This window comes from Enoplosus armatus, chromosome 2 (assembly GCF_043641665.1).
Source record: "Enoplosus armatus isolate fEnoArm2 chromosome 2, fEnoArm2.hap1, whole genome shotgun sequence".
Taxonomy (NCBI): Eukaryota; Metazoa; Chordata; class Actinopteri; order Centrarchiformes; family Enoplosidae; genus Enoplosus; species Enoplosus armatus.
Genome location: NC_092181.1, coordinates 16210815 through 16227543, shown reverse-complemented (window position 1 = coordinate 16227543; position 16729 = coordinate 16210815). Strand labels below are relative to the sequence as shown.

Genomic DNA, 16729 nt, shown 5'->3' with positions numbered 1-16729 from the left:
TTTTTTCTTAATGGAGTCCATAAGTGGTTTGTTTTTTGTTTTAGTTATTACAGATGAAACATTTTGCATGATTTTATAAATAGAAATACACAATCCTGACCAAATTTCATTGGGTGCATAGTTAGAACCATCGGGTCTCATTGAGGACTTTGTCCGGGAAAAAGACTTACATCTGCATGCTCTCTCTCTAAGAATGACCAGTTAGTTTGCCTTTTTGGAATAAGAGCCTTATGGTCAGACAAGAGTTATTGTCTCATCCGGTAATGGATTCCAAGGGCCAGTCAACAGTTCACAGTTTATGCTCCTGGGGCCCAGCACTAAATCCCACCAGACACAGCCTGAAACCAGAAGCCTGTTTCTTTGCCTCACTCTTGTAAACAAAGGCAAATATGTGTATATCTGTGCCTGTGTGTGTGTGTGTGTGTGTGTGCATACCCACTTTTCTCACCCTCTTTCAGTCAACATCACCCCATACAGAACATATCTCATGACTCAAGGTTGAGTGAGAGAACGAGGCCTCAGCTGGCGGTCAGTGTGTGTGTGTGTGTGTGTGTGTGTGTGTGTGTGTGTGTGTGTGTGTGTGTGTGTGTGTGTGTGTGTGTGTGTGTGCGCAGTGGGTATGGTAAAATCATTATCGTCATACAAGATGTCAATACGTGTTACTGAGACGTTTTCAAGTGTCACCAAATTATTATTATTTTTTTTCAAATAGCTGTTAAATCCAACATCTGGACACTAATATACATGTTCTGCAGGAAACAGTCCACGCATCATTACACAAAGTCATCGCATCACTTCCTGTTGACACACTTCAAGTGTGACATATGGAAACTATTAAAATGTGGAAAGGGGATGCGGGGGAGAAAGTATGAGCGTTGGGGAGGGGGGTTGCACTTTTCCTCAAGGAGAAGGCTAAAATGAAATTGTTTCCCACGTTTCCCTGCACACGTGCACTTGGGGGTCGACAGAGCATGGAGAATAAATTCTTGTATAAGTGCAGGGCAGAAAGAGCACATTCATGCCAGTCAAAAAACAGAAATTAGCTCCAGATAACATCTCCAAAGGCCCTGGACAGGCGTGTGCATGCACTCACACACACACACACACACAATGTCTCTCTTCCCTCTGTCACACACAGTTACCTTATACATTTAGTGCCGGAGCCGCCAGCTTACCTGACCATAAGCCATCTGCACCAATTTAGCCATTTGCGTTAAGTGGTGGAGAAAAAGGTTTGGGTTAGCCTGAGCCCCCTAATCCTTGGCCAGCACAGACCATGGGTGGTCACACACACACACACACACACACACACACACACACACACACATACTGCAGCTGCAGTGCAGGAGGGGGGCTGGGGATGGGAGGGTGTCGGTGGGGTTGAGAGGCATGGTGGACTGCTCGGATTTGTTGTGCAAGAGCCACATGCCAATGGCTTGCTTAACTTCTCTGATTAACTCACGCAGAAAAGCACACAGCTGTACATAATGTGGAGTCCATTACTGAAAAACAAAATATTTGTTACTAAGGCTGGGTATTGAACCTCAGTGCTTGTTTTGGTACCAACCGAAATGTGTCTGTAACATGGAGTACCAAATGCTGACACCAAATATTTGGTCAGCTCCATACTCTTCTATTCTTTTTCTTTGACCAGATAATACCTGATTTAAAACTCCTCTGCCTGTAAATGAGTCAGAATAAAGTAATTCTGTACAGTCAAACTTTCTTTAGCTGGAACAACACGATACACAATATATTTAATACTGTCAAACAGAGACGGTTTTAACAACCTTAAATGAAAAAATTAGAAAACTGGATGTTCCAAATTGGCAACATTTTGATCAAAATCCCCACATCCAGAACATTTAGGCAATGTTATTGTGTGGAAATTTTGTGGAAAAACCCTTTCCACCAAACCTTCTCAAAAGTAAGTATCAAAAAATGTATTGCTGCTTTTGTTTAGGTTTAACTATATAAGAACCAGAAAAGGTCAACCTTTTCTTCTAAGATTTCTGAAGTAATAAGTAAAACCTACTTTACTAATAATGACCCTTCAGTGGTTAATCATGCAGGCACACATGCTTGTAGGCCACTACACACACACGGACATGTGTAAAGCAAACACATACCATACCCCCTGTGCCCCCACACAACCCACTTCCAGTAAATTAGTGGCAGTAAATGAGGCAGCTGACGCTTGTGTGCTCTGCAGCCTACAGCTCCCCAGCGGACACCTGACACGGCCTGGACAACCCCACACTGGGACAACCTGCACTGTGGCATGCCAGGGGGAAAACGTAGGCAAACATCGTGAAAATATGCGACCGTGGTGCTATGAAAACACTGGTACTTACTGGTACCCATTCATTCACATTCTTGTTAGGCTCTGTGGTCTCTCACTCACATTTATTCAACTGTAATTGCTATTATGAGGGAAAACACGGCATTGTGTGAAGGTGAGATTTACACTGTGTGTAAGTGACTTCATGGGTCATTGACAGGAACCCGTGGTGTGGTGTTTACACAATAGGAAGGGCGCACACTGATGAACTGAAATGTCTTGTTAGTGCTAAGCAGAGAAGCTACACAGACCTCCCATATTGATTCCATTATTCAAGGCCATTCTTTCAGTGAGTTGTGGAGTTGTAGCTGATTTGATTTAAAATACAGGAAGGTATTGATTTTTTCTTCTTTTTTTACTATGCCACAATATAAGGTAAGAAATCTTCGGCTCAAATCCACACATGAATTGACGCAGTGCTGTCCAAATGTAACATCCTGTATGATGATATATTTCAACGTACACAGCAGAATTAAAGCATAAGGCTGGTGCTTTTCTCTATTCTTCTTATTGTCAACAAATCCTTCAAAAAGACTAAACCCAACAACGTGTTAGTCCATCTGTCTTGATACTGTCTGACTTCCCTTCTCTCTCTGTGGCACTCAGCCCCAAGACCATTCATTCCTACTTAAAATGTAAATCTAAATAATGTTTCACTTTTAGAAAAGGCACAGTTTACAGCTGGACAGTGTTTTTAGCAAATGTTACTCAAATGGTACATTTGTTGGGACTATTTTCAGCTGTAGATTAATATACATTTGGTGAGCTAGTGAATATTTACAGCAGCAGGACTGTATGTGGGGTTGATTCAAAACAAACTGCAGTGCCTCTGTTAAAAGTAATTATGGAGCATGACACCCAGTGGCTCACTGGTGCTATAATATATTTTGTATAAGTTTGTGAAACAAATCAACTGTACCAGGCTTTGGCTATACATGCAATTCTTCTTAGTAGGCTCAATTCATTATTTTGTTTCTTTCAGCCTTTCCATCAGATTTGTTTACAATAAGAAAAATACAAAATAGTTTGCACACATGGGAATGTAGCGAGGACACTGTTGTGGCTGAAAAAGCAGCGCTAATATTACTGGAGTCCAACAGCTGAAACAGCACTGAATATAAATCTGTCTCTGATTTCGCCCCCCTGTTGTTGTTCTGTTTGTGCTGGTGATTTAGTGACAGAGGAGAGAGTTGAGGTCTTTGGCTGTGGCTTCTCCCTGGTGTCTTTTTCAGGTCATTAATCAGCAATAAATCGTAAAGCTATTTGTCCACAGGGGGAATTTAGCCCACTTTGTGTCTGAAACGTGACCAAGGAAGTGATTAAATGCTGTTTTTGCCCACACATAATGCACAAATACATGTTCACACATTTATACACACACACACACACACACACACACACACACCTTGGCAGACGCACCACTAGTGATGGACTTGTGTGGATTTCAGATAAAGTATGTATGTGCAGACAGCTCACCCACTGGCTTCTAAAAAATCTGAGTGAGACAGATTGGGACCAAGACAACACTTTATCCAGCGTTAATCAGCCAACACGTTAGCAAAAACAAACTCACGTATGAGAGCAGGCATTGTATTCGCTCTCACCAGACTGTGTCACGCTGGTGCTGGTTCATCATAAAATATAAGCGCTCCCTTGATATTTGAGAGGCAAAGGGCCTGTAGTCACATTTTTGCTTTTTAATGATTCATCCTGTTTCTTTCTCATATTGGGACATGCTCTATAGTCTGACTGTGCATGAGTTAAAATGAATACTAATACTAAACGTTCTTATCCTAAATTGTCGCCAGTGAATGAGTCAGATCAAATAAATGAGATATAACATGTTGATTAGTGAGCTTTAGAGGTGCTGGTAGGTCGATTTAGTTTGCTTTGGACAGACCAGGCTAGCTGTTTCAACCTGTTTCCAGTCTTTGTGTGAAGCTAAGCTAAGTGGCTGCTAGCTCTAGCTTCATATTTACCATACAAACATGAGAGTGGCATCAGTCTTCTTATGTAACTCTTGGCAAAGCAAGCAAATAAGTAATAATTTCCCCCAAATGTGTAACTATTCCCTGAAGATGATAATCAGTGTGGCTCTGGCTGTGCTGTATCTGCCATCTGTAGGTGTCAAAGGGTAAACAGGCTTTAAAGTAGTCACAGCAGGACACCTCTAAATTACTTGAATTAAGCCTGAAGAGGAGGAGGGGGCATTTATCTTAACAGGAATATCATGAGGAAAGGTAGATAACAGTTTTGCACACAGATGGCAATGTGGACAAAGTGGATACATTTTATTGAGAGTGCACCTTGTCCTTCTTCTCCTGTCTGATCTGTTCCAGGGGAGTGTGGATTAAAACAGGTCAGGGTGTGGAGGTCGGCCAAGAACCTGAGGTCAAAAGTCAGAGGCCAGAAAGACCTCTGCATTCCAACTAACTGCTGCTCTCCACACACGCACGCACACACACACACACACACACACACACACACACACACACACACACACACACACTTTAACAATTAAATGACACACAGCTGCTCTATTTTTACCAGAAACCCTTTTGTTGACACAGTAGATTTTTCTAAAAACCCACAACAAAGCCAAAGAAGGAAATATTACGTGCGATGAGAATCTACAATGGCTACAAACTATGTGGTGATTTTATCTGTGATGTCTACGTGAGGGTTGGATCAACACTGAATCAGAGGATTTTAATGATGTGATATTTGTTCAGAAGTCTCTGGTGGGTTACTTATCTGTTGTGACCATTTGTTACGACGCTTGCACATCAGAAAACTATGCATGTGGAGTTTGTTCTTGGTGTGTCTGTGTTTCTAGGATTTTCTTATTGGTGTGTGTAGCAACACATTACTGTGGCTGCACATTCAATTTCCTTTGATTTAAAACAATATTCTTTAGAGGACAGAGCAGGATATTGTGATATTGTTGATCATTGTTGATCTTTGGGTGCAACTATCTGCCAGGACTATTGTAGTCACACTCATGGACCAACTGAACTGGACACAGCACTCAAAACACACACAGACAAGCCTCCTGCTCTATTCTTTAATATTGTGTAGATTCTGATGTTCAGAAAATATCTATTGAACGGGAGGGAGAGCATGCAAGAGGATTAGATATGTAGCTCACAACACAACATCATAACACATAAATACTGTAATAAAATAGTTTTAGAAATGGTTAAAGCAGATTTTAGAGTTTATATCATGAAAATGCATCTAACCTAAGCTATCTCAACTATAATCTTTTTTTCTCTTCTCTTTCCCAGAGCACCTCTACCATTCCTGAGAAAGAAAAAGCTGGTGAGTCCCTGCTGTTTTTTTCATCCTCATGTTCACTCACAGATCTTGACACTCAGATTAATAGCATTAGGTTGTGTTTTGTTAGATTTCCTAGATTTCATTGTTTTGTCATATGTGTGTTTGGAAAAAGTGTTTGATTCTGTGGGACAATTTCTGATTGATAGCCTTGTCTGGTTTTCACAACACGGGGCAAGAGAGGAAGGAGGGAGGGGTTGAGTGGAGGAGGACAGGCTCTGGTTCTATGAGACACTGGATGTGAGTGTAGATAAGATCCTAGACTCATCTACAAAACCATCAAGCCAGTCGCCTCTCCTAGATAAGAGCCAGACTGGTTGTCGTGTTGGATGCCCAAAACTTTTGCCCGTATTTATTTTCCTTTTGCCCTCATTTCTTACTTTTTGATGACATTTTTCAGTGATCAAAAAATGATTCCAGTATAGAAAGCAACCCAGAATAAACACCTAAATGCCTAAAACATGGAAAACTATCCAAATACACACCCTTGCACGCATACATTTTTGTGACTGGACTTGTGTAGTATTTGTTCAATTAAAGGCCTGCAAGTATCAGTACTCATGACTTCTTCTTGATGAATAGCAATCACAGTATTGACATGCTATGTCACTAGTTTGCAAAGCTTGCAGTCATCCACTTTGCACACTTTATTATGAATCGATCTTAAGAAGAAACTCAATCTGTAGTGACTGCCCCCTCCATTCTGGCTCCGACCTCTCTGTCAGCAGTCTGCCGGTAATGCACAGGGTCATCAGGAAACTATGGATGGACAGACCTACTTTCAGACAGCCAGCAGGGGAGCAGTGTTCATTAAACACCCCCCTGTGTCGTCAGTCCGCTGGTAAACAATACCAGAGAGGTGGTTTGACATGGGGACGAGGCTTTCATATTGCCCCCCGCTGCCTCAAAACCCGCTGGGACTCCTCACTCACTCTCGCTCTGTCTCTCCCTCTAATTACCGCCACTTGCTGAAAACCTTTCATGGGAAATGTGCAGAAGCTGTCAGTATGTTTGTTCTGTTGTGTGTGTGTGTGTGTGTGTGTGTGTGTGTGTGTGTGTGTGCATACAAGAGGACTACCTTTTGGCAAAGGCCCACTCCAAACTTTTTTTACAAGACTTCAAAGGGGTCAAATGTTCTTGGTCATTTTTCTTCGTTTAAATCAGTCTGACTTCCTGTAAGCAAGTTATGTAACCTCCATCTCTGGGTCTGTGTGATGGAACCCAGGACTCTGGAGGGGGGGTGGGGGTACGATGGGAGCTGGCGGAGTTTTGGGGGACTTGATGAAGCACAAAGCCCTGTGTTCATTGTGACACTTCAAAGACCCCTCTGTATCTCCACCATTTAAGCCCCTGGGAATGACACATTTGTGACACTGTTACATCACACTCCATGCCCTAAAGGCTCCTGCTGCACTGCCATGAAAGACAGCTCATTCATGGTTAATTTTACTATCCCTGTGACAACGGAAGCACACCAGTGATCAACAAGAAGTTTCCACAGCCCACGCTCTGTAATGACACAGTTGATGACCTCCCCGCAGCGGCGGTCGTACCTTAGTGACGGGTCAGTGTCACGGCTTTCCTGTACACAAAGAGGATGTGTCTACAGCAGAGTTACAACTGACAACCTGTTGTTTAGAAGTTTTCTTTATGGGGCTCCTGTGACGCTGCATAGCCAAGCCTCAGCTTCACGGCGTCTGTAGAAGGAATGGAATGACGAGAAATGGCATAACTCATACCACATGCCATCTGAAGATGATAAGGACGGTCATGCATCAAGTGTGCATGACCGTCCTTATCATCGGTTGGGCATGGTCTAGGAGATGATGCGTGTGATGTGATGAGAGATATGATGTGTATGTTATTGAAATCAAACTCAAGAAGCACTAAATGGGACATCAAGAAAGCCATAAATAAACTTATTTCATGCTGTCTGCTCATGTATTACCAGTATTTTCAAGCAATTAGGCAACATAATGAATTTCTAGAGGAACATCTAGAGGAAAGCTTTCATCATTTGACTTACTGGAGTTTTTTCATGGTATTGGCCTTTCATACAATGTAAGCATGATTGTTGATATTTTATAACAGATATTCTCTTAGCTAGGTATCTCAATATCACCCTCCTTGAGTCGATTGTGGCGAAATCACAGGCTGTTGAGCAAAGAGATGGACCATGGAAAAGTCGATTAGGCAGTAGCTCTGCATATTTACATGTATCATCAAAATAAACTGGAGTAGGCTAAAAGTTTGAACCTTCGAATTGTGTTGTGACTGTCTTTTGCTCACCTGATACAACATGATACATTAATTCTTCAGTTTAGTGTTTATTTGGCAGCAGGTACTGTAGTATGTAGGCAGATTTTGGTGGAGGTAATTTGTGTTCTACAAAAAAAATACTCCAAATCAGTCTGTGCTTATCTTCAGAGGCAGCTTGTTTGGCTCTTTGACCTCACATCCTCATATCTAGGAAGTTGACAGGTTTACCTTGTGTGAGTGAAGGACAGAGAAGGACAGATTAAGAGGCAAGACAAAGTAACATTCATATTAGATCGAAATGCTCTTCTCTTTGGTGGATAAAATACAGCGAGTTTTGTTTTGTCTGAACGATCATCAGCTCAGTGACTGACAATCCTTGTTTTAAATCTGATTACAGATTGTTAAACTAATCTTGACTGCACATGACACTGTTTTGCATGAGCTACAGGAAGTGATTGACATCAACATATCGACTTTTCAACTAATGTCTGCAACAGAAGAACGTAGACGACTGAAAGTGTAACTGTTCTCTTTCTAGTTCTCTCTCTCCCACCAGTGTTAGAGCTTGTCAACACCACACTTTAGAGATTCCTGCTTCTAAGAGTGGATCTTTTTTTCCTTGATGGTAGCTGAAGTTAGAGGCACCATGCTGCGCCTTCCTGATCTAAATATAAACCAGTGGGAATATATAAACAGAACACAATGATGGGCATCCAACCAACAGCAGGGTTAAATCATGACCTTTTACCTGGACTCTTAGCCTCATAGTCTACAGCACTTGCCTCAGTTGTAGGTGGAGGAAAGGAAAACTGAGGAAAGAGGAAGTGGTTTAGCACCTTCAGTGGAGTCCTGTGTGGGAGGGGCACTCAGACTTCAGGGAATTGGTGGTTCCTGTTAATAACTTGTCTCATCATTTCTGTCTGTCTGGCACTCCTTTTTGTTTCCTTCTCTCTGTTATCCTTTGTTCCTTTGTAGTCACCATTCTTCTCTTCTTGGAACAAATTCATGTTACTGGTACTTAAAGTGCAGCTGTCTTTTTCCTGTGCTGATACACAAAATTACACCTGACCTGAGTGTTGACCTCTGCGGATCCCTGTATTTATCATCATATCATTTTACAGACTTTGAAAAGTCCCCTCTATTGGTGCCTTCCAAAAAAATAAAAACAATACCAATCTGTGTAGGAAATAGTATCTTTTAAAGTCACATTCAAGGTTTTCTGCTTAAATCGGTGAGAGAAATAGTTCAACATGTATTCTTGATGAGAGTTAGATGAGAAGATAAATATCACTCTCATGTCTGTATGCTAAATATGGAGTAGCTTAACATAACATAAAGACTGGAAACAGGGGGAAACAGCAAGCCTGTCTCAGTCCAAAGTAAACAAATCGCCTACCAGCACCTCTAAATTTTACAAATTCATAGACGAACAGAAATGTAAAAAGTACTTGCTGTGGTGCTAGCCAGGCAAGCTTTTTCCCCTTGCTTCAAGTCTTTATGCTCAGCTAAGCTAATCATCTGCTGGCTCTAGCTTCATATGTAGCGTACAGACAAAAGACTCAATCAATCTTCTCATCGAAATCTTGCAGAAAAAAGCAAATAAGAGTATTTCCCGAAATTAGAAACTATTCCTTGAACAAAATCTGACATAGAGATGTGATTTGGTGTGAGGAATATCTGCTATTATCTGACGCACTTGATTGTCAGGGTAAACAACTAACAAAGTCCTTTCAGTACAGATGGTGTCTTAGACTCTCTGTTCATCCACAGATCTTGTGATTGAGCTTCTTGGCTCCAATAGACCACATCTCCAGTCTGCAAAATGGGCAAATTTGCACACAAATTTTCACAGTCACAGTGATTTGAATGACTTGCTTTCCTTATTTTCCTCATTACTTTCTCCCTGTTTACAGCCTGCAGCAACATGCTCTTTGAGGACATTGCTTTCATCTGAGAAGGTGCTTTGACAGATGTAATGAGGCTCCCTTAGCCTGGAGCCAAGTCAATAATAGCACATGACTTACTTGTCCCTGCTCTTTGATTGAATCTGCCTTATCCCACTTGTTTTGCCACCCCTCCGTACGCAAAATAGCAGTCGCTGTGTTTATGCAAGGTCACATTCTTGGCCTCCCCCGTCAGTCTATGCCAGCCTCAACGCCCCCCCCAAAACAGCCCATCCTCTCCCCTCCCATTTAACACACTCTCTCCCCAGCTTCCTGTGTGGAGACTGGTACTGTACTGTAACATGTTGGAGCTCATCCCATTTATATTTCACACTTCCAACTCAGCTGCGAATCACCTTGGAGGCAAATCATTCTACTTTCTTATGCTTGATGTTATGCATGGATATACCATTTTGTCATTTGAACAAGTTTGAAAAAGTTACGCTTTGTTTTGTCGTGGGCTTCTGTTTGTTCAGCCTTCATGTTGAATTATCTTGAATGACAATGTGTCCCTCTTGTTCCAGAAATACATTTCATAAGACTGGAAAAGAGTAATTTTGGAAAAAAAACGAACAAACAATTTCTCATCTCCATCGTATCGCCGGTTTACTTGAGTCAAAGCTCAAAAATCTCTTTGCTACTTTGTGATTTCTTTCTTCGGGAATCTATCTCCCTAGCTAAAGTACTCTGAACAGGAAACCACTGCATGAAGGGGAATTTACAACAGGAAGTCAGCTTGCTGAACTCCCAGAGTTACAACGACAAGTCTCCCTGATACAAAACTAAGAAACATTTAGAGGGATTGAGTCATTATTATTATTTTAGCTTTATTTTTCAACAGATTGGTATGTCTTTCATCACCCACTGTGCATGGAAATTAGGTATTGCTTTTTATAGAAAACATACCATCATGCTTTTTGTTTGCACATGGAACCTGGTCAATAATGAGTAACTGTATGGAGAGAAACTGCATGTCTTTAATTATTTTGGCAGCAGTAAACCATGGACAATTACAGTATATCCAGAATAGGAATAAGTTCTGGATTCTTACATGAATGACATTTTTATTTCCACCTGCAAGATCCCTTCAGTCCCTTGTGTCTGTTTGTTTGTCAGCAGCATATGGATTTCAACTGAAATTTGGTGGAAAGTAAGGTAATGGCCCGTGGAATGGGTGATTCATGTCTCTGGTACACAATATCTGTCCATGGCAACTAATCATCCTATATGGACATAATTCCTACTGGGCTGGAGGGTTTTGTAGTCAAACATAATGTTGTACAAGGGAAATACTAATGTGGCCTGAACATGTACATATGATGTATAGATACATGGAGGCTTTCTTCAAAGTGTTCAGTCATGTCACAAGGGTATTATTTTGCTGTATTACCTTTTGTCTGAGTAGATCACACTCTCCAAATATGACAGAAGAATGTGTTGGAGCTAACCAAGCAAACGAGGAGTGTTTTTCGGCACAGGTTACTCTTTACTCTCGTGATTATCGTTTTAACTGGGGTTTTATTACTGACCTGATCCCATGCTTCATTTGAAATGATCCTGCAGGAACTTTCATCTGTAACCAGGGGATTGTAAATCTCCCAGTGTTGATGGGGTGAGATGCCCATGCTGTCCCCAGGCTAATGAATCAGTCCTGGCTCAGCAGGCTCTGTCACTTCCTGGCTGGTTTATTTCCCTCCTCGTCCTGGTGTCAGGGGGAGAGATCGTCTAGAGCATGCAGGAGGCTGAGAAGTCGATTGTTTGGATAAACTATATATGGGATATTTTGTGTTTTGATATCTTGAGCTGTCTGGTTGTCTGATATCTTGCTGTTAGCATAATATTCAGTTATTGAATTAAGTGGCACACAAGGTGCAAAGGTATCAGATAGTCAGAATGGAGTTATATGGAAGTAGGGCAGACAGTAAGGGTGAGGGAGTGTATGTTTGATAGCAGAGTAAGACCTCAAGCAGATGGTCAAATCAAAGGGACTCGCACACAATTACAGCCACACTCGGGCACACCCACACATACATGCTTCAGCATACCGACACATTTTTGGCTGTGCTGTAGAGAATAGAGTATAGTGCATTGTTTTTAACAGACGTTTTGATGATAGACTCTTGCATACTGTTTATATACACTGTTTGAAGTCCTCCCAGAAACACCTCCCTGCCCCTCGTTTTTCACCTCCCGTGTCTCCATTTCTAGGTCAGTATGTTGGCAGGTAACTCTCTCCTGCCTCTGTTCTGTGGAGTTAGATGTAGGTACACACTCCTGGCATACTTTACACTTGTTTGACAGAGGGGGCATTTGGCAAGAGTTTCCTTACTGAGTTATGAGAACTCCATTGTTTTCCCCTGCCCACCCCCTCTCCTCCGCCCTTCAGGACATTTTCCCTCATATCCAGGTTACAGTCTGTGTATTGCCCCCTTATCGCAGGTATACCACAGACAGAGAGAGGGAAAGTACACTGATATGTTGTTGTGATACGAATACTGACCCAGATGGTTTGTATTTGCGTGTCTCAGAGTACGCACACACTGACACGCATGCATGAAAGCCATGATTTGATTCAGATGTCATGTGAGTCAAGAAAGCAGGTGTGTGAGGGAGGATAATAAAAAATGTGATACTTTTATAGGATGTTTGTTTTGCCGTATCCCACCTTAATCCTCATTTACAACATCGTTGAAGAGGTCATTCCACAATTGCAGAAGCGCAGACGAAAGGGTTGTGAAAAAGCAAAGATGTGGGAATCCAGCCTTATCAGTCTCAGCAAACCTCAGAGGACCATAAAGTCAATTGGCCGCGATGAGCACAATGCTATCAGCAGGCTGCAATAAACCAGTGCTGGGTACATTACCTTCACTTGCTGGAGCAATCAGCACGATTGGCTTACTTTCTCAAGTGTGAGCTTAGCGTGGAATGTAATGGAGGGCAATCTGAACAGAACATACTGCTCACAGCTATACGCACATATGACTTCATACACTCAGGTAATGAGTAACTTGCCATATACACACATGATCAGTCTGAAAGACACATACTTACAATATTTCTAATTTAATTGAGTGTTCTGGCTACTTGGGGGCAGCAGAACAAGGTGTAAACTCAAAGTGACATAGTATCACCTTTATAAAGGTGACATGGCAAATGTGTTAGCAAACGTACGTAGCGTTCATTTGGAGTTGTGTTTCTGGCTACCCAATATTCACTTTCCTTTTAACTCTGGTTTGGTTTCCACCAACTCATATCTGCCTCTTCAGCTGCTAAATACTCCACTATGTTCACCAGCTAGTTGCTAACTTTGTACAGCGGGTTTAACAGAGCGTGTTTTGCTGAATAGTGTCAGTGAGAGCAGTGAACCAAAACAGTAATGTTGCGGGCTGTAAAATCAAAACAATAAGCTGACAGATGATAAAAAATAAAGCTCTGTAGAGCTGACAGGAGCTGCAGAGATGGCTGATAATTTTCTGTGCATTTGTCACTACGAGCGACCTTTTCACATTACACTCAGTCACTCCACCCATTGTTGATATAAAGATATTAATTAACGCAGATTTAAGAATGTAGAACATATGAAAATATACATTATACAGGACTATGTATTTTATAGTCCTATATTATTATATTATATTATATTATATATTATTGTACTTTATTTTGATAAACCTCCACAAAAGTTATAAAAAGTACTTTTTTATCTTCTAAAAAGCATAAAACACCCATCAGCTATATATACTAGTGTTACAGTGTTACTACAGCTACTCTGAGTTAGATATTTTTACATTTTTCATGACTAAGCTTCTGCACGGACCCCAGAGAGTTGTGCTTGCTTAATAGAAGCTAAATCAGTGTTATCCGATCAACTCAGCAGCAGTCTAAGTAATGGAGTCCATTGTGTTGTTTGTGTCCATCTCAGTAGCTTAAGTTTTGTTACATAAGGTTTGCAGTACATGAATATTTCTCAAGAGCTAATGGGATTCTCTTGTGTTTGTGTGTGTGTACACTACGTCCTCTCTTCCTACCATAATGTATTTACAGTAAAGTCATGTCATGGGTTGGACCATTTCCCATGGCTGAATGGCAGAGAAATGTGACTATTGACGTGGGGAATAACTGAGATGTTTGTGTGATGCAGGAGGAACCAATGAGAGCACAGTTTTAAACCCCAGCATTTGTTCACTCTTGACATCTCAATGTTCTTTTGGGAAATCAAAATATTGTCACTATTTCTGGCAACCATTGAATTGTCTTTGTCTGAATGATTCAAACATTATCCTGGACCCCTTCATCATCTCACGTCCTGTCTTTTGGTTTCAGTTCTGTGATGTCTTTAGCTGCTTGTGGGCAGGTGGATCTTCACAACAAGCCAGCTGCCTGGGCAATGGGTTATATAACTGGCATTGAGGCTCTCTGTGTCTAGACAGGGTAGGGCAGGTGTAAACAGAGTGGATGAGAGGAGGAAGGTGACAGAGAAGAGATGCAACAAAAAAAAAAAGATGTGAGATAAAAAAAAAAGACTGGGAGGGAGAGATGCTTGTCGTGACTCTAAAGCGCTAAGATATTCACAGAGAGCGCTGAAGCTTGTGTCAGAAAGCACTTACTCACACGTACACACATCTATACACACACACACACACACACACACACACACACACACTGGCAGAATAGAATATGAGAGCATTGCAGCACTGGCTGGATGTGTCCCAGCAGTTACTGCACTAATGCTCACTGCAGCAGACGGGAGTGTACAGTCCATACTGAACAGAACAGAGTGGGAAAGAGAAGGAGGTAGAGGCCAGACCAGTACAGAGGATAGAACAGAACCAGATAGATGGAGAGACTAGTCAGATTATAATTGAATGCTTGAACATAGATATCTTGCAAGCTAAAAAATAGGAGCGGTGGAAAGAGGTGGGACTGACGAGACACAAAAGCACAATAATCGACCAGAGCAGGAACAGGTGTGGAGACAAGGTAGGAGCCTGACGTAGATACGTGTCCGTGGATGCTAATCGACAATGTCTCGCTCTATGAGGCTGCTGCTGCTGCAGAGGTCCTTCAGTGACCACCTCAGGTCCTCTACTTCCAAAGCCCTAGATATGCTCAGCAAGACCGCTCGAGAGAGTCGACTAGCAGGTGAGTGACAAACAGTGACAGACACAGCAGGTGTATGTATGTCATACATGTTTGTTTGCCTGTGTTTTGCATGTGATTGTGTACACATGTTTATGTTTTGTTCCAGGACATACAGTTGTAATTTACTCCAAGCACGTGAAGTTTCAGATTATTTAATACAACACACAACACGATGGCATAACTGCGTTGTCATTGTCTCAGAGAAAAGACATGACACGCTGCAAGGTTCCTGTAAAGCGAACAGTGTTTCTGACAAACAGATCAATAGATAGCGTTTACTGGATTGTGTACAGGTTTTTTTTTGTGCTTTATGTGACAGCAGGTCTATTTGTGTGCATGTACATGGATACATTTCTCTGTGTAGGACTTAGATAGCAGTGTTGGCATTTTCCCTCTCACCTGCTTTGCGCCACAGTTGCTTGAAAACGGGGTTTTGCCCATGTATTACTGATGAGCTGGTTGTACACACACACAGGACTGAGTGCATTAGAATAGACTCCCTGGCTAGCTTGCTTGTAAATAATACAGATAGTGCTCTATCATATAAGAGCAGCAGCAAGGAAAATGGATTAACAGAGCTGCTCTTGAGGAATGTTGGCCGATACAGGTCCGGGCCACTTCAAAGTGTTTTTAAAGAGAGGTGTGATCATCTTTAAGGTTCACATAATAGATTGACATGACGTTTGGCTGCATCATGTTTGAAATCTTGACTCCTTCCAAGTCAGTACAGGTGCTGGTGTGCTTCTTTTCAAAGGAGGTAACATCATTTTTCCCTCTGAATACTGAGGTCAGTGCCCTGTGGCCTAACCTCTCTATTGAAGTAGCGAGCACTAGGTGATAAATATCCGCCAACAAACACTGTCCAGGTCAGGCTGTTGAAACATAGCTCACTGTCCCACATGAAAGAGGGAAGAGTTAAAAGTGGGTCAAAGAATTATGACAGGATCTAATTACAGCTCTCCTGACATGTCACTAATTTCTCCTCTTTCCATTTGCTCTCTTTCTTCAAGATGTCGGCAGAATGTTGTGGCTTTGACAGGAAATGCATGCGTAATTAGATCAGGATGGCTGTGTGTGAATTCAGGCATTTGTGTGTGTGTGTGTGTGTGTGTTTCTGGCCATAAAGTGCGGGAACACATTGGACTGTACCAAGAGAGCTGTCGGAGTCTTAGTCAGCATGTTTGTACCATTAACCTCTAAACATAATCATAAAAAGCTTTCAGTGTGGAAGTTGCCTTAAATTATGAATCATAATCAAAATGTCCTGATTCCATAACCTTTTAAACTGTATTTTATATGTGATTCTAACTTTTTACATTTATTTTTATGCTACCAATTGAATATGACTCAGTTTGGTTCCCTGTGAAAAATATTCCAGACCTTACTGACTTTTTTGGCGGCAAAATGGTCTTGAACTGCCTTGGAAAAATCAACTAGGACTTGATATTTATTCACTATAACGCACATAAAGATGACATTATTGTGGTATGTGATCCTTGATGACGTATGTGCATTAGCTAATAACACTTAGCATGCTCTCAAGGACTGCATGTCAGTTCTGTGCAGCATCCCGGTCCTGAAACCCAATAGCCTTGTTGACATTTCCCACCCTTGTCATCCCTGTGATCACATCACATATTTAAGCATGTTTACAGCTGAAGGGGAAAACATGCAAAACACTGACAAAACCCAGCCGTCACTCACAGTC

The 16729-nt window shown here is 41.6% G+C and overlaps 1 protein-coding gene across 1 annotated transcript in view; it reads left to right on the top strand.

Annotated features, from left to right (window-relative positions):
* The window catches only part of dlc1 (DLC1 Rho GTPase activating protein), a 75950-nt gene that overhangs the window by 14436 nt on the left and 44785 nt on the right, over positions 1-16729 (top strand). Inside the window, exon 4 of the mRNA XM_070911861.1 lies at positions 5629-5662. Within this exon, the coding sequence (XP_070767962.1) occupies positions 5629-5662 (34 nt within the window). The remainder of the gene's footprint in view (positions 1-5628; positions 5663-16729) is intronic.